Below are 18,352 nucleotides of genomic sequence, written 5' to 3' on the forward strand. Positions count from 1 at the left end.
TGACAACTGTGCAAAAAAACAACTTTGTACCATTTTAAGCCTTGTTAATAGTTTATAAGGGGTAACATTCCAGATTAATATATTTTTCCTTTTGCCAATGATGATGCAAATATATAATATCTTTTGATTTATTGTTCATTGGCTGTTCATCTGTGAGCTGAAAGATAACTGTTGAGAGATTGCCTTAAATTTCTAACAATTATTTGGGCATTTTGAAGACTGGAATAAGAAAACACACCCCTTAAAAATATGCAGAGATTAGCCGATCATTGATCTGGCTGATTATAGATCCAGATGTTCACATAAATGCTGATATTTGGATATTTAGCATTTTTCCTTTTAGCAGTGTACTCATTTAGAAATGTACTGTTTTGGCTCTGATGTGTTTCTCTCTCTCTCTCGCTCTCGCTCTCGCTCTCTCTCTCTCTCTCTCTCTGGTGTTGTGCAATGTCCCGCCCACAGCACTATCTGATTACATGCTACAAATAATATCCCACCAACACTGTGTGATAACATTGAAAGTCTCCCTTCTCTCTGTTCCAAGTATAGGTTATCAGTCTTCTTAATTAACACTAATCTCTGTCAGTAGTTGCCCTGAAAGAACCACATCTGTCAACCCCTAAAACTGAACCATACATTTAAAATTTCAGCTTCGTATACCGTTCAAAAGTACCAAGTATGTGCCTTGGAACAGTGGTGTTTTTTTACTCAGCTGTGTGTCGTTCGTAACAAAGAGCAGCTTCATTTTATACAAGTCCGAGAAAAACATCCAGGTTCAATCTTCATCTGACCTCAGCCACATATTTATAAGAAAAGATTCTTACTGAAGGACACGAAACACTGAGATGTGTTTTTACAGCCAGTCCAAGGTAGACGCACTCCTCTGAGCTCGCATCACTACAAACCCACACTAGTGTGGTAACAATACTTAGTGTTGCTCATTTCAGTATATAAAGCTTCACACAGCCTCTCTCCAGTGCAGTACATCCCATTTCCATGACAACAGCACTCCAGTGTGATACGGCACAGTCAATACCTGAAATAGGCATTTTAACAAGGATGACACACACACAACTCTGATCTCTGACTTAAAGCGGCTAACATCCTCTTCAGCAGCTGCAGCCGCGGTTTTAACACACATGCACAGTTTTTCTAAATCTTTCACTCGTATCAGTCCCTCTCTGCTTCACTCTGCTCCATTTTCTCTCAGCGACGCTGGCTGAGACCTTTCATCTCGAAGGCAGCCGTGTCTGATTACAGCCAAATTGATGTTGATTGATGCTCTCAGTCCTGGGTTTGTAGTAGTTTTTTTTTTTTCCCTCACATGAAGGAATCAACAGCTTGGCTAAAAAAGGCTTTTATTTCACAACAAAGGAGAAACTTTCAACGAGATTGTGTTTTATTGTCTTTTTTTTTTTTGTCCTGATTATGAAAAACATTTCCAGTTGCGTGCATCAAAGTATTCTCACCCTCCCTGCAACTCGATGTTTTCTGAATTAAGCCCACTCCTCCCTTAATCCCCATTTTCCACACAGTGGAAAAAATATCCACATTTGATGCCATGTTTAATTTTCTTCCCCCATTCAGCCGTCATAAATCTGCTCGAATGCAAATGAGGTCAACTGCTGCGGAGGTCGTTCCTCTGGAGGTCAACTCAGATCATCTTAATGTGGCTTCTCTGTAGTTCCCTCTTCTCTCTAGACCAATAACTCAGACGCAGGGCTCGATGGTAAACGTCTGCCTCTCTAATTTCACACACAGAAACCATCAGTTTAGTCACAGCCACAGATAATTAAGCTTCCATTAAACTAGATGTGCCTCATTTTTAATTCAGCAGCTATTCTGAGAACAATCAGATCGTCTTTGTTTGCAAATTGAGGCATTTCATGTAGATTGGAGTCATTATTGCTTGTAATCAAAGCGGTGGCATTGGGTTAATTATGTAACTAAACCAAGATGGCGTTCAGTGTTTGTTTCCACATATGTGAGAAATGTTACAGGAGTGTTGCAGCCAGCAGGAGGTTTACTTTGCTGCACATCCAGCTGCAAACAAATCAACTTCACAGTTGTCCTGCTTTGATGGAAAACACACCCACAGCTTCAGCAGTGAACAGATCGCCACACTGCCACCCCGTGTGCACTGGTGGCTAAATTTCAACCAAAAAAGACCTCTGTCCTGCCTTTCTTTTAATTCACTTCCTTGATTATTGCTTAAGAAAATGTCAATAACTGCATATAAGAAATTTCCATCATCGATTAAAAACTACTTACTTTCCATACTGCCATCTCAAGGACCAAAACATCCTCATAGATTTCTGTGGTAAAATGAAAAAATAAATCTGTGTAGCGGTGCAAGTACATTTCTGGTAAATGTTTCAGTTGAAATAACAAAAATACTGAAAGAAATAGAAGTTGCAGTCAGTGTCAGCTAACACTCTGAACCCAAGTGTGTAATTTTTTTTTTTTTTTTGCTCCTGCTAGAGTTTTTCTCACTCTGGGCTCATTTTTTCACTTCAGTACCAAATCCTGCACCTCCATGTAAACAACAAACTGTGACTAGTCTATGTCTAATAGTATTTTTTTTAAAAGTTGAATTTCTTTGATTGTTTTACAAAAAATGAGAAAACCTGGAATCAACATGTAGAACATTTTTCACACCCGCTGTTGGGTTTTATGCTTAAAGGGTTAAAGTGTAATTCTATAAAGAAACTGAAATGCCAGTTTAAGTGTGAATTTTGTGGGAAATTGTAGTAAATAATGTTTAAGCAGAAGAAGTTGTGGAAATCAGTAAGCTAAACAAGGTTTGGTTTGTTGTTTGTTTGAAGGTCTGTAAGGCCTGTAAAAGTCTGAGGTGTTAGTTCGAGCGTGTGCATTGAAGTGTAGCTAATGTGCACAAGAACATAATCTGTTACTCTCTCCAAAATACCACAATATCCTCATTGATTCTCATAGAAACAAGAAAGAGATTCTTAGTCTAAGGTCAAAGCTAAAGAGATGTCTGCACTGTTTTCACTGTGACAAACACTAAGCTGTGATTATGATCTACCCTGAAACCTGACTCGTGTGCTTCTGTGTCTCCAACCAGGAGTGACGAGGAAACCGTCCAGAAGAACAACGCCTTGAAGCAGGTTCGGGAGCTGCAGGCCCAGCTAGCTGAGCTCCAAGAGGATCTGGAGTCTGAGAAAATGTGTCGGAGCAAAGCTGAAAAACTCAAGAGGGACCTGAGTGAGGAGCTCGAGGCTCTGAAGACGGAGCTGGAGGACACGTTGGATACCACCGCTGCCCAGCAGGAGCTCAGGTGCTGGTTTATGCTGGTTTATGAATCATATTAAAGGGGATTTTATTTTACACATTAAAGTCTCTGGGACTACCACTGCATATTTGAAAAGCTGTTCTAAGCTGCTTGTGGGGCAAAAGGGAGCTCCTCAAAGTCTGACAAATTGCTTCAGTCAGCATAGGTTGGACCTGAAGACTTCAAGTTTGAACATTAAAAAACTGAAGTGAGCTTACCAAACCTCTGCCTGAGGCAAGAGGCTCGAGGCTACATTTGCTGCTACTTACAGCCCATGTCAGTCTGTCACCCAAACATCAGCAGCTTAGTCGTGGTCTGAAGAAATACAGGGTTTGACAAAAGCTTAACTGAACTGTGACACTCATCTGAATTTTAGCAGAGTGTTCGATGTTTGACACAAACTGCGACATGCATAAAAATATATTTTAGTGGTTCCAGCGTCTTAGCATTGTTATATTCTTTTTCACTTCCACAAGCCAAAGTTACCATCTGTAGTATATCATGTGCATTGCTAACTGTTCAGTGGACGGATGATTTGAATTGAAAAAGTTACAATAGATCCTCTTCTTTGTGTCTGAACTCCAGGACCAAGCGAGAGCAAGAGGTGGCAGAGCTGAAGAAGGCCATTGATGAGGAGACCAGAAACCACGAGGCCCAGATCCAGGACATGAGACAGAGACATGCCACGGCCCTGGAAGAATTATCTGAACAGCTGGACCAGGCCAAGAGGGTGAGTGAGTCGTACCTGGTCACACCTGAACGGCTTGTATTTGCCTACATACAAAATACTTCTGTAGAACTTTTTTTTTGTTGTTCTGTGCAGTTTAAGGCAAACCTGGAGAAGAACAAGCAATGTCTGGAGAGCGACAACAAAGAGATGGCCTGTGAGGTGAAGAGTCTGCAGCAGGCAAAGACGGAGTCAGAACACAAGAGGAAGAAACTGGAGGCTCAGATGCAGGAGTTTATGACCAGAGCTACTGAGGTGGAGAGAGCCAAGGGAGAGCTGAGTGAGCGCTCACACAAACTCCAGGTAAATACCTCTGTGGACAGTTAGAGGAGCTGTTTTGCTATAAAATGGAAAGATGTAGCTTTACATTTATCATGAAATATAGTTCAAAGGACGACAGCGAAGCTTTTTGGCTTTGTCTTAATAATTGATCAGTTTAATTGTTCCTGTAACACTTAATATTCTTGCTTTTATTTGTGTTTTCTTAGACGGAGCTGGACAATGTGTCTGCTTTGCTGGAGGAGGCAGAGAAGAAAAGTGTCAAACTGGCTAAAGAAGTTGACAACCTGAACAGCAAACTGCAAGACTCTGAGGTATGAAAGAGCGTCTGTGTCACCCTTTCTGTCCTAACAGGTTCACAGCCACGGAGAGCCTAATCTGGAGTCAAAATGGTCTATAGACGTATCTGTAAAGTCACAAGGGCATGAATTATTTGTCATCGTAGTTTAATCTGAAGTCCAAACACCAGGATGCCATTTGATATACTTCATGCAGTCAAGAAGGCCTTTACAGTCATGCTTACAGACTTCTACTTACAAACTGTGATAATATACCTTACGTTGTTAAATATTAATAAAAGATTTGAAAGTCACAGTTCTCTCAATTCTGACTGACAGAGAGCCGCAGTTACTTTGATAATTAATTGTTTCAGTCATTGTGAAACAGAAACGCCAAAACATTTGTGTCTCCAGCTTAGACATGCAAGAGATTGCTGCTTGTATTGTTATTTTTGTTGTTGTTTTTTTTATTATTATTTTAGCATCAGTCGTGCACAATTTGGGATTTTATATTGTTCGTCAAAAACATCTTTGTGCATGAGGATATTGCAATAGGCATAGGCACTTTTTCATGTTTTTTCATTGTATAGACCAAAGGATTAGTTAATTAATCATGAAAATAATCGTCAAATTAGTCATTTTGTTCACTTGGTTTAAACTTGGGTAACTTTAGAACCCCTAATTTCCATCTAAGTTACTTTTCAAAGTAATTTTGGTTTTTTACCTCTCTGAACTGCAGTACTGTAGTTAGTAGCTACCATAGCTGGAATATGAGGCATTTATGGCGCATCTGTAAATTGTAGTGCCCATCAATAAGTAGATATTGAGCAATTATATTTATATTTTGCATCTAGGAGACAATCTAAATTCAGATTAATTAGTTTACTTTAAAACTTATTTTTTACAAGGACAATAGCTGAAATGTAGCACATGTAAGTAAAAGCAGCATTCTGCTTATTAGAATATGAAAGTGCAGCCTTACATATTTTGTCCCTATAATCATGACAAAGAGCTCATTTCAATAAAAATGACAATAATCTGGAATATTGTGCAGCCCTAACTTTAGCATTTGCAACAGGTACAGCATACATATCTCCCTGCTTTTCTTTTTTTTTTGACCATCTTATCTGGTTTTGTTATCTGTGTAGGAGTTGCGGCAGGAGGAGACCCGTCAGAAGCTCAACCTGAGCAGCCAAATCCGTCAGCTGGAGCTGGAAAAGAACACATTGCTGGAACAGCAGGAAGAGGATGAGGAGGCACGACGCAGCCTGGAGAAACAGCTGCAGACGGTGCAGGCTCAGGTACAACATTCACAAACATTAATTAGTGTCATGAACATGTACACCCACATATACGCAGATACTCCTACATGAGCAGTTCTGACACACACAAACATACGAGGCATCACACCTTTGACGTACCGCCGATACTCGACTGTGTGCCAAGAGAGGGGCCATGCAAAAGTTTCCAGCTGTTTTCCAGCTGTGAGCACCTGTCATCGAGGTGCAGAGCAGTGTGCCGACAGCTGTAACTCAGTGAGGCCTTGCAGCAAATTCAAGACCTCATGAAGTGAAAGTCTGACTTAGCTCAAGGTGTGCGAGTCAAACTGGAGTAGGTACATGGACAGCAGTAACACAGTTGGAGAGCGTGTAGTTGGACATCTGCCAAACAGCAGTGAGAGCTGAGAGGAGTGAAGGAAAAGGCAGTAAAAGAACAGAGATGGAGCAGATTGTAACACCATAAATACCGCATATGTTATGACCCTTTGAGCCCCAAGCAGTTTTTGCTCCCATCATATTTTTACACACTGTGGAAACAGTACAACCATGGCTAGAAGGAGAGAGAACTCAAAAATGTCTTCTGTGATGTAGGAGCAGTTGTAATGCCACCACGCTGACTCATAATCCTGAAAAAATTCACTTTGTGAGAAAAAAAAAATGTTTAAAAAAATGGAATCAAATCTTGCCCACAGGTGTTAGCAATATTGGGGAAAATGATGGCTACATATATATATATATATATATATATATATATATATATATATGTCTACCCATTTACATATTCAGGATTTTTCTGTGCCTGGTTTATCTCCATCTACAGTTATTCCAATCCAGCTGGAAAATGTCTGTACTTCTGTCACATGATCGTTCAGTGCAGCTGAATCACTAATGGCTTCATGTTTATACCAAGAAGTGCATTTTTGGCTGGCTTGTTTTAACAGAATCTGGTTAGAGTTGACAATTTATTTTGAGCAAAGTTTTATAGGACACATCTCATAACAAAGCTGAAAATCCACCAATTCTTTTTGTTTTTACAGTTTCTGACTTTAAATAGTGTCATTTCTGCATTTTTTAAAAAGACAACATGCCTTTCTTTGGGGGTTCAGCAGGTTAAGATAAAGGTTGGAAATATCACAAGAATAGAAGAATGTAAGAATGTGTATACACACACACACACACACACACACACACACATATATAACAGCCACTTAATGAATTGAGACACTGCAGCAGTGTAGTGATACATTTCCTTTTTGTTTTCACATTTATTTTGCCAGATGTAGGTAAATATTTGGCTCTCAGGAGGCTTTTGGATCTCAGTGTACAGCTTTCACACTTTACAGAGAAACCATGAAATATTCATTTTATCAGGAGCTGAGGTTGCTGGTGGATGGACACCTCATTATTTTTAATTTGTCAGTTTTGCCATTACCAGCGTTGTACATAGCTCTGCTGCTCTGACAGTAAAGGCTGCAATGACCACTGGAAAGTAAGAGGAAGGCTTCAAAATGTTGTATTTCATTGATTTTTATTGAGATTTAAAGTAATGTAAAACTGCCATGACTTGGTTAAAACTGGTTTACAGCAGGTTCCTGATCTACCGCACATAAAGAACTAAATCACATTACAATACAAAATAAAAACAGAAAAAAAATCAACAATAAAATGAACAGCAATGCAGACACTACAGGGATGTTATTCCAGATTTTAGTGTCTGTATAGAAAAATTATCTCTGACTGTAGTGATTTTATTAGCTAGTACTGTAATAAGTGCCTGCGAACCTGATCCAGCAATCTGTGTGTTGATTTAAAAATGTCCTTCCTTCAGGTGTTTGAGACAAAGAAAAAGCTGGAGGATGATGTAGGAGCAATAGAGGGCCTGGAGGAGGTGAAGAGGAAACTCCAGAAGGACCTGGAGCTCACCAGCCAGCGTCTGGAAGAGAAGACCATGGCCATGGACAAGATGGAGAAGACCAAGAACCGACTGCAGCAGGAGCTGGACGACCAGCTGGTGGACCTGGATCAGCAGAGACAGATCGTCTCCAACCTGGAAAAGAAGCAGAAAAAGTTTGACCAGGTACACTGGATCACCCACAACGGTTTCAGAAATGTTCAGGTCATGTGAATGTCAGCATATCAAAGGCCTTTGTTTGTTTGTCTTAGATGCTGGCCGAGGAGAAGACCATTTCTGCTCGTTACGCTGAGGAGCGTGATCGGGCCGAAGCTGAGGCAAGAGAGAAGGAGACCAAAGCTCTGTCTATGGCCAGAGCTCTGGAGGAGGCCTTAGAGGCTAAAGAGGAACTGGAGAGGTTTAATAAGCAGCTCCGTGCTGAAATGGAGGACTTGATGAGCTCCAAGGATGATGTGGGGAAGAATGTGAGTGACCGTTGACCTTCTGAAAGGCACTGTGGTAAAGTGGCTTTTATGGGTTGATCCCGGTGGTCTAAGAGCAGACAGATGTATCTTTATAACTGAAATGAGCTCCATGTTCAGAGTACAGTCCGATCAAGGTAGTTTTAATTGTCAGGTATGCAGTACATTCAAATCTGAAACATTATTATTCTTTTGGGAAGTCAAATGTGAGACCTTCAGTTACAGCTTACTCTGCTGCCACGTTACGTTCTTGGTTCTCCTGACGCTGCATACAGGTCCATGAACTGGAGAAGTCCAAACGAACGCTGGAGCAGCAGGTGGAGGAGATGAGAACACAGCTGGAGGAGCTGGAGGACGAGCTGCAGGCCACAGAAGATGCCAAACTGCGTCTGGAAGTCAACATGCAGGCCATGAAGGCTCAGTTTGACCGAGATCTGCAGGCCAGAGACGAGCAGGGAGAGGAGAAGAAGAGGGCGCTGGTCAAACAGGTACACAGGGCTGATGACTGTAGTGGGCCACATTTATAGCTGTTTTGTTTAAAAACTTTGAGAGTACACAGTTTAGCATTCTGTCATTTTTAGAGTGTCTGCATGGTATTGAGTGTTGTTGTCCTCATCCAGGTACGTGAGATGGAGGCAGAGCTGGAGGACGAGAGGAAGCAGAGGACTCTGGCTATTGCTGCCAAGAAGAAGCTGGAGATGGACCTGAATGAGCTGGAGGGTCAGATCGAAGCCGCCAACAAAGGCAGAGACGAAGCCATCAAACAGCTGAGAAAACTCCAGGTACAACTTTACATCCTCTCACATTTGTCTACTAAACCTATGCTCCCTCACCCAAAACTGCCCAATGTAAAAATTACACAAAAGTCCTAATTTTTAGTAGCAGGGATGAGAAAAGTGCCCTCATTATAATAGCTTAAAAAGTAGTTCTTGCCCGTCTTTACTCCACCACCGTATAACCTGAATTATCTGTCATATCAGCCTTTAACCCTTTAAGCTTCAGTGTACCGCCGGCGGTACACCTACTAATTTGCATAGGAATTTCAGGAATGTCCGACGGCTGCAAACACGATTATACAAACACTATACACCAATGGAAAGCTTAGATTCTCATGAATCCGCCGGTATAAACCACTTTCAGATGTGATTACCACAGCGGGTGAGAAAAACACATTTGTCCGACAAAAACAAATATTCATCCATCCGTTCTCTATACACGGCTTCAACGCACACAGCGCGACTCACATTTCCGGGTTTATTATTACACACAAAAAAAAAGATTCCATAAAAAACGGCCATAATCCAACCTTTTACATCCAGATGACACAAGCCAGTAAACTATTTTATCCAAAACATGTCCTGAAGTCGGTATAAAATCCCCGAATCGGTCATTGTCAAGGAAATGCACCTCGCGATGCCCGTCCAATATTCCCTGTATTTTTCGTAATTTTTTTATTTTAAAAATAGAATATTAGCGATTTTTTTGTACTGAAAACGGCTGGAAATGACTGAAGCTTAAAGGGTTAACTTTGTCCGTTATGTTTCTGCTCCTACAGGCTCAGATGAAGGACTATCAGAGGGAGCTAGAAGAGGCCAGAGCCTCCAGGGACGAGATCTTCACCCAGTCCAAGGAGAATGAGAAGAAACTCAAGAGTCTAGAGGCAGAAATCTTACAGCTTCAGGAGGTTCAGTTCCAGACTTTTACTTTGTCTGTGCTATGTGCTGGCTTTTATTCAGAATAAGCAAAGTGATATTAGCGTGAAGCCTGAATGAGCCTGTGTGTGTCTGTAGGACCATGCAGCTTCAGAGAGAGCCCGCCGACATGCCGAACAGGAGAGAGATGAGCTGGCTGATGAGATCTCCAACAGTGCTTCTGGAAAGTCAGTATCAACATGTAGTTTGTTCTTTCTTCATGCTAGTGGCTGACCATGAGGCAGGTCTTGTACATTTGGTCTCAAGTCTTTTCTTTTTATTTTTGTTTGTTTGGTCATTTTAAGATAAATTTGAGATTTCGTAGCGATAAAGTATCTATCTGAAGTCCGAATGAGAAACTTAATTTAAATCTGTGCGTCAGGTCGTCACTGCTGGATGAGAAGAGGAGGTTGGAGGCTCGGATCACACAGCTGGAAGAGGAGCTGGAGGAGGAACAGGGCAACATGGAACTGCTCAATGACCGCTTCAGGAAGACCACCATGCAGGTAGACCGACTACACATGAGATAACAGTAACAACATCATCATCACCGTTGTTAATTTGACTTCTACCCAAAGCAACAAGATAGTAACACCAAGCATACAGTTGAGGGCAAAATTACCAAATTACATATTTAGTCGACTTTTGGGTCTGTAACTAAATAAACAAAATGTCTGCAGAAAGAAAAAGATTCTGTAAACCATTCAGATATTTACCTACATCAAATGTAAATGCACTGTGCATCAACTTGCATCTTTCTGATCACTGTTACCTTCCTCTCTCTTTCTCAGGTCGACAGCCTGAACACAGAATTAGCTGCAGAGCGCAACACTGCACAGAAGAGTGAGAACGCTCGGCAACAGATGGAGCGGCAGAACAAGGTCTTGTACAGTTTGTTAAATATATGAGGTGCCTCAAAAAGCTCAGAGACTTGAGACTATAAAAATCAAACCTGATTTTAATTTGGCTGAACCTCCCGCCAAAGCAGATCTTATGCAGCAAGACAGCGCTCGAGCAAAGAGGAGGCAGTCAGGAAGTCGCAGCGAAATGTCACGAGAAGCGCTTAGGGGAGTGACAGTTGTGTTGCTGTTGGCTAAATAAACTAATCTCAGCACTGGGATCAGATGCACGGCGCATTGAAGGACTCACTTTACATCAAACCAGTTTGGTCCAGCCCACAACCATGTGAATGTTAACTTCTGTTTGCTTTACCTGTCTTTACTCTGTAATTGTTACTTACTATCTGATACTGAGTCATTTTGTGTCCTTTCTCTACATGCATCACCACTTCTTATCTCTTGTACAACCACTTAAACCATGCAGGGATTACACTGAATATATTCTAAGTATGTGGTCATGTCTAATGCCTCGTCATAAATGCAGGAGTTGAAAGCCAAACTGGCAGAGCTGGAAGGTGCTGTCAAGTCAAAGTTTAAGGCGTCCATCACCGCCCTGGAGGCTAAGATCCTGCAGCTGGAGGAGCAGCTGGAGCAGGAAGTCAAGTAAGTGTCCAATTCCAGTATTGGAACATCCGTCCATTGGAGTAGAAAAGTAGAAAGTAAAGCTGGTAGTTTTTGTTCTAACCGTTTTCTGTGTTGAACCTCAAGGGAGAGAGCAGCAGCCAACAAAATCGTCCGACGCACCGAGAAGAAACTGAAGGAGGTGATGATGCAAGTGGAGGATGAGCGTCGTCATGCCGACCAGTACAAGGAGCAGGTATTGACTCACACCTGCGGAAAGATTCACTTTTTCTTCAGGCGACTCTATTCAGATCACCCAGCCAGCTTTCTACGACCTCTAATCATCTCCGTCTGTGTCCGTCCCCCTGTCAGATGGAAAAAGCCAACTCTCGCATGAAGCAGCTGAAGCGTCAGCTGGAAGAGGCAGAGGAAGAGGCCACCAGAGCCAACGCCTCCCGCAGGAAGCTGCAGAGGGAGCTGGACGATGCCACCGAGGCCAGCGAGGGTCTCACCCGGGAGGTCAACTCCCTCAAGAACCGCCTCAGGTAGGAAATGAGCTAGATGTTCTCCGATAGCACAAAGCTGGAGAGTGAACAGGATCTTTCTCTGAACGACTCAGACATTTTAGTGATGTGCCTTTGCTTGAAAGGTGTCATTCTAGTGCCACCAGTTACCAATCAGTCATTTATGTATTTCTGTATTATTTAAATGATCTGTTAGTTATTAGCTTGTGTTCCTTTACACCAAACTTGCATCTTACCTGCACCATGTTGTGCAGTTAAAGGAACAGAAAAATGTGTAAATTTTCACTCATCCTGTTCGTAGTAGTCCTAAGAGATTCAGTAGAAGGAAACTGGACTTTTTTTCAGATCTTGAAGCCATTTACCTCTTATCCTTGGTTCTAACTGACTGGTAGACAGGTCCAGGTATTTATTCTGACCTCAAGATCACATGACTCGCGCCCCGTTAGTTCCATGCGACTTTTACAGTAGTTCACACCTTGAAAATTTCAGGATTCTAAGATGAGAATAGACATTTAGAACTAAAAATGCAAATTTTAAACTATTTTAAAGGATAGTCGGCCACCTTAATTAAACAATAATATGTTGACAAAGCCATTTGTAACCACAGACACATAATAACATTAAATCTGCTCGGTTACATCAGTACCACTGCAGGAATGCTCCCAGCTAGACTCACACTGAGAAACACCTCACCTATCCACAACAAGCTAAATTTAAAACACAACAGCTGAAGTAACGCTTCTCATTTAACAATATGGATTTGAACATGAACACGAATGGTTCAGGTCACTACAGTTTTAGACACAAATGAACTGCGATCATCCAGCTCATTAAACAGCAACCTGGTGGTGCAACCAGGTACTGCAGCACATCTGCAATACATATTACTAATTTGACCATTGAAAAATATAACAGTTATTAATTAGCATTCCTAATTAGAACTCATGATGAGAGGTCTATAAGAACCAAAAAAATCAGTAGTTGCCTTTTGCTGAAGCACTAAGGACATGGAAAGAGGGATGAGAGGATTGATAAGTCTTACATCTCAATGCTAAATAAAGTGCAGGAGGTGATTAGCTTAGCTTAGCATAAAGACTGTAAGAAGTGAGGAACAGCTAGCCAGGTTGTGTCCAAAGTTCCAAGACTTCTTGTCCTGTGGCTACACCGAATGCGTAGCGTAGGCAGCTGCTGCATTGCCTCGTTTCTGCTGAAACTTCTCGTCTCTTCATGGCATTAACGCCTCATTTTGTGTACAAACATGAGTGATGTCTTCTCATCCAAGCTGCCATAAGAAAACAAATGAGCAAATGTTCTCTAAAATGTCAGACTTCTCTTTGAGGCAGCTGAGGTTAAAGTTGTGTTGTTGGTTTGTTTTGACCAGGCGCGGTCCGGTCAGCAGCTTTTCCTCCAGTCGTTCAGGTCGTCGCAACCTCAACCTGGACGGTGCCTCTGTGGACATGTCGGACGACGACGCCGACAGCCGGGCCGGCGACTTTAACGAGACACAAACCTCCAACGCTGAGTAAACACAGCCACCCTCCCACTCCTCACTTCTTCCTCCCCCTCGTCACTACCCACCTCCCACCTCGTCCACCTGCGCCCAGTTTTCCCCTGAAGGTCCTCGGCGTCCACGCGGTCTTTGTTCATTTCAAACCACTGACTGGTCAGAAGATTGGAGCCATGAGCTGTGTTTTGCTGAAGCTGGGCGGAGTGCGCCTGGCAGCTGCCCTTTTTGTATCCGTTAACACTGCAGGGAAAATCCACCGCCCTCCTCTCAAGAAAACGCCTCCGGTCTCGGAGAGCCACAGGGGCAAACGGACACTTCTGCCTTACTCTGTTCTCTGGCAAGCTGCTAGTCCTGGCTCACCTGTCAGCCACGTATCATCTCAGTGTCATAACACCCCCGTCCCATCAGGTGTGAAGCTATCCGCTCAGCTTATTGAGAAGGAACGCATAGGTGCAAAGTGCTTTTTATACATATGAAACTCTACATGAAGGCTCCGAGGTGTGCACTCATCAAATATGTCTCGTATGTGACCACACTTCGTACTGGAAATGCAGGACTACAAGGAAAAGTCTTTCACTCTGGTGTTTAAGTGTTCTGCTCACTAGTCGTGTACAAGCCATCTCTTACCCGACACAAACCTAAAAACCACGGTCACTGTGGCCTTCAGACGGCCACGCCGGCTGCTTTTGTTGCATGAGTCTCCTTCTGAGGATGTTTCTTGTTTGGCTTCTTCACTTCAGGAACAACTAACATCTGGGGACATGCAATAGAAAAACACAGACTCTGAATTGAAAGTGTATTACTGTGAAAAAAATAAGGTATTTTATTTTCTCTGTTGCTTCATCTCAACATTTATTGAAGGAATGTCAGGCTGGGTTTTAACTAGGAATCTAACGCTCATTCTGTGATGTTGACCGTCGGGAACACTTGTGGATCGGATCAAGCTACGAATGACGCAAAGATGCTGGAAAACGCACAGAACTGCACGGAGAAATTTTACACTTGAAGCCAACAGGAAAAGAAGTTCTTACTGGAAGCACTAAGGCAGCACTCGCTATCAGCGTGACACTAGATGGTTGTTAAACTTTGATTAGAAACGGAGACAGATTGAAAAGTCGTCCTCTCACTACATTTCAGTGTTTGTGCTCAGCCCCACTTTGTATTAGAAATTCAACACAGAGTCAGTTATCGTGATTTTTGACAACAAAAGGGTCGTTTAACAACACCTGACTGCTTCTTGTAAAAAGGTATTTCCAAAATCCTCAAACACTCGCTGTGTGTTGCACTAGAAACATTTTAATTCTCAGTTTTTAAGCCTGCATACACAAAAAATAACTGTAGCATCTAAAAGTGTGTTCATGGATGATTCTGCTTCAAACAGAGGTCAGAGCTGGAAATTCCAAACCTTTGTTCAACTTGTCTCGACCTCACTGTGTAAAATGTCCTGAGATGACTTATGATTTGGCACTACAGAGAGAGAACTGCTTCAGACATCTTAACGTCATGTTTTATTATTAATATTTAATATAAAGTCAGGGTTTTTACAATTTACCTGCATAAGAAATGTACCAAGTTAAAGCCAAGCTTCCGATCGTTTTACAATCTGTTCATCAGCAGGTGTGAAGTTAGAAAGAATTGACATAAAAACACTCAGCTTTGGATGGTTAATGTGCTTTGTGGGTTTAACATGGAAGAAGACCGTGTGCTATGAAGATTATTTATCTTCTTTGGCACCCGTTTTTATGCATTTATGTTAAATTCCTCAGTCGGGTTCTCTTTTAAATGCTTTTTGTTCGTGCTGGCTTAAAAATTCTCACAAAAAACTGTAAGAAGTTGTTCTTAAAATACTTTTTTTCACCTGGATGTTTAAAAGCATCGTCACTGATTTCAGAAATACCGTCAGAACAGCTCAAAGGGTTAAACAGCTCTTGGTTTTTCAAAAATCCACACATTTCAGCTCTGTGACTCGAATGTAATCTGTGCCATTATTTTTATGAGTTTAATGTCGACTCTCCGGACTGATAACAGACCGAGCACTTAGTATCCGTTGGTGAGAGGTTGTCTGAAAATAAGGTTTGTTTGTTTTTTATTTCCTTCCTATTTTAGTTGAAGTTCTTTTCACTTTGTTTTTAGCTTTGCTTTAAATACAGCGGCCACTTAAAGAGCTGAACCACTACAGTGTGAAAACTACCTGCCAGGTTTCCATATCCGTCTGTCGACTCTCATTTCCTCCATTGTGGATTTGCTGGTCGTCGGTGGCAGACTCCTTTGCCCTCTTCCTCAAACACTAAACAGTATGTTTCTTTAAAAGTGCCTTAGACACTAAATAAGAACATAAGCGGGCAAGGATTTCATTTCAGATTAGAAAAACAACAACAGGAGATTACAGGTACATCAAGAAGATATTCATCCACCACTTAATCTTTTGTTTCTTTTGTATCTTGGCTGTGCTTCGTATCATATCCACTGTGTACCTCTATGTTCATAATATCCTCCTAGTTAGAGCGTTTGGGTCAGAATCAGTATTACAGTATTATGATTAACTAACATGAGAAGCAGAGCCCTTTGCAGCTGCATTTCCTCAAATTATTCTTTGAATAAGTTTTGTTTTTTGGTTCTTTTCTCCCTGTAAGCACTCAGGCCAGGCCCTGGTACTTGCGTTCTTGTGGGAACTGATGCGCTGCACAGGATTTAATTTGGTTGGAAGCTTTAACATCCACTAGTAGTTAACTCATTTTTTCTTTTATTATTATTATTATTATAATTATTATCCAGCCGGCTGTTGACAACCAGGCGTTCAACTGCAAATACTCCCATCATGTTACTTCTTGTATACCTGTATTTCTAGACGGTGATTTCTTTTTCCTGTTTTGTTTGTTTTTGTAAAAGGAAAATAAAGCATATTCATTGTAACTGTGATGCTGTTTTGGTTTGTCTTTTCAGAGCTGAACACTGAAGTTGGTTTTCTGTTATTTTGAACGTGTTGCAGTTTGGTTAAAATTTAGTCCAAGAGGCTCTTTTAAGCTTCGAACGTCATACAAGAATATTATGGTGCTTTTACTCAAGGTTCTTTAAATATAAGACCAGGATGAGGAGGAAACCTTAAAACTACACTTGAAGGAAACATTAGGGAGAAAACTTGAGGGCGTTTTTTGCGACAGATTTTATTTTCGGTCTTTGAGTTGTAAACAGCTTCACCACACTCTAAACTTCCTACATCGTTTAATTTCAATAAATGTCCAAATAAGCCAATAAACCTCAGGCTGTTTTTCCATCATTTCTCTCCCATTAATCATCTAAAGACCTCCCAGCTTCACTTTTGGCTCCTTATACTTTTGGATTTTTCCTTAAGTGTACTCTTGGAGTATTTTCACACTCCTTTATTGGTACTTTTACTTAAGTGAATACTTCTTCCACAGCTGTTTGTGTTGACTGAATTACTCTGACACTAAAGAAATATTAAATAATTTTCAGTTCCTGCACCATTTAATGTAGATTACTACATAATGGTGAAATAACGTCCATATTTTCTTTCAGTTGATGTAGCGATTCCCAGTGAAAACACCAAAAAAACCAAACATTAAAGGGGAACTTCGGTTTCTTTCAACCTGAGGTCTGTTTTCATATGTCATTTCATACATGTGAGTGATGGAGAAATGAATTTTCGACATAGCTCCAGTATTTAGCCAGGCAGGCAGCTTCGCAGCTCAGCTAGCGAAAAGTATGGGGCAAGTGGCCCCCCCCGCGTCAAAGTCCACCCTAACGTGCTTTTTTCCCCACACTGACCGGCTCGGATAGTCTCAACGAGTGTCCCACAACATACTAGAGATGAGAAGTGAACGATAACCTCCACATTACTTGGCGATCGCTATTTGTTGGGGTCTGTATCCAAATCTCGGGACGCTAGAAAGCAAATCTCGTTCCGAAATCGCGCGATTTCGGAACTTCAGGGTGAACTTTGACGCGGGGGGACCACTTGCCCCATACTTTTCGCTAGCTGAGCTGCTAAGCTGCCTGCCTGGCTAAATACTGGAGCTATGTTGAAAATTCATTTCTCCATCACTCACATGTATGAAATGACATATGGAAACAGACCCCAGGTTGAAAAAAACCAAAGTTCCCCTTTAAATTTATCCACGGTCTGGTAAGTTTCTGTTCCACAGAGCGCCACTGCTGTCCATTAAACTGTTGAACCACAAGTTACCACAAAAAATACAGTTGAAGCAGAATTTTGAACCTTTTTAAACAAAATTTTGATCAGTTTTAAAGGATTTCAACTTAATAAGAAACCAAACATTTGGAACACAGTGCCAAGGAAGTCAGAAAGCATAGATGGACCAACTTGTTGCTTGTTTTGGTGTTTTTGTGCGATAAAAAAGATAAAGCAAAGACTTGCCGATGAGCTCAGAAGCCTGCTGATGTGCCCAAGAGCAGAAACTGTCGCCGTTTCAATGCTGAACATTACAAAGTGAAGGCGTTTCCTGCAAAACAAACAAAAATGACACGAGTGAAGAACAAAGCCTCCTTCAGCACCTTTTCCTCTGATCTTCAGGTGTTTTCACTTTACCTGATCCACACACAAACCCTCCATCCAGTCCAGCGAAAAGCACCTGAACGTCTCACAGGGTCGGTCAAACAAAAACCAAAGTCATGACTGAGTTTCAGGAGTTTTGTTCTGCTGTTGTTGTAGAAAGGCGATCTGAAAGCGTCTTCAGAGTCAGGCTCAAAGAATCACACGCTGACAGACTGATGCAGGTGAACGTTTCGGTTATTTGGGTGATCACTGTTCAAAATACTCCAGGAGAACAGACACTGCGGAGGGGTCAATATATAATTACAGGACGTTTGGTATCATAGTTGACATTTTTGCTGTTTTCAGGCCTAAAATCAACAACTAAAACCAAACACCACGTGGCATTTTTACAGAAAGATTCTTGTAGT

General features: G+C 41.6%; 1 protein-coding gene across 7 annotated transcripts in view; it reads left to right on the plus strand.

The window, feature by feature from the left end:
• Positions 1-16,330, plus strand: part of myh10 (myosin, heavy chain 10, non-muscle) — a 67,582-nt gene extending 51,252 nt beyond the window's left edge. For all 7 annotated transcript variants that reach the window (XM_022206801.2, XM_051946009.1, XM_051946008.1 and 4 more), the window contains 17 exons: positions 3,086-3,298; positions 3,878-4,022; positions 4,116-4,322; positions 4,508-4,612; positions 5,725-5,877; positions 7,685-7,933; positions 8,020-8,232; positions 8,505-8,717; positions 8,850-9,011; positions 9,785-9,913; positions 10,020-10,108; positions 10,303-10,426; positions 10,712-10,801; positions 11,304-11,422; positions 11,528-11,636; positions 11,753-11,925; positions 13,286-16,330. In XM_022206801.2, coding sequence (XP_022062493.1) covers positions 3,086-3,298; positions 3,878-4,022; positions 4,116-4,322; positions 4,508-4,612; positions 5,725-5,877; positions 7,685-7,933; positions 8,020-8,232; positions 8,505-8,717; positions 8,850-9,011; positions 9,785-9,913; positions 10,020-10,108; positions 10,303-10,426; positions 10,712-10,801; positions 11,304-11,422; positions 11,528-11,636; positions 11,753-11,925; positions 13,286-13,430 — 2,638 coding nt within the window. In that variant the 3' untranslated portion in view covers positions 13,431-16,330. The remainder of the gene's footprint in view (positions 1-3,085; positions 3,299-3,877; positions 4,023-4,115; positions 4,323-4,507; positions 4,613-5,724; positions 5,878-7,684; positions 7,934-8,019; positions 8,233-8,504; positions 8,718-8,849; positions 9,012-9,784; positions 9,914-10,019; positions 10,109-10,302; positions 10,427-10,711; positions 10,802-11,303; positions 11,423-11,527; positions 11,637-11,752; positions 11,926-13,285) is intronic.
• Positions 16,331-18,352: the final 2,022 nt, after the last annotated feature.

Source organism: Acanthochromis polyacanthus, chromosome 3, assembly GCF_021347895.1.
Source record: "Acanthochromis polyacanthus isolate Apoly-LR-REF ecotype Palm Island chromosome 3, KAUST_Apoly_ChrSc, whole genome shotgun sequence".
Taxonomy (NCBI): Eukaryota; Metazoa; Chordata; class Actinopteri; family Pomacentridae; genus Acanthochromis; species Acanthochromis polyacanthus.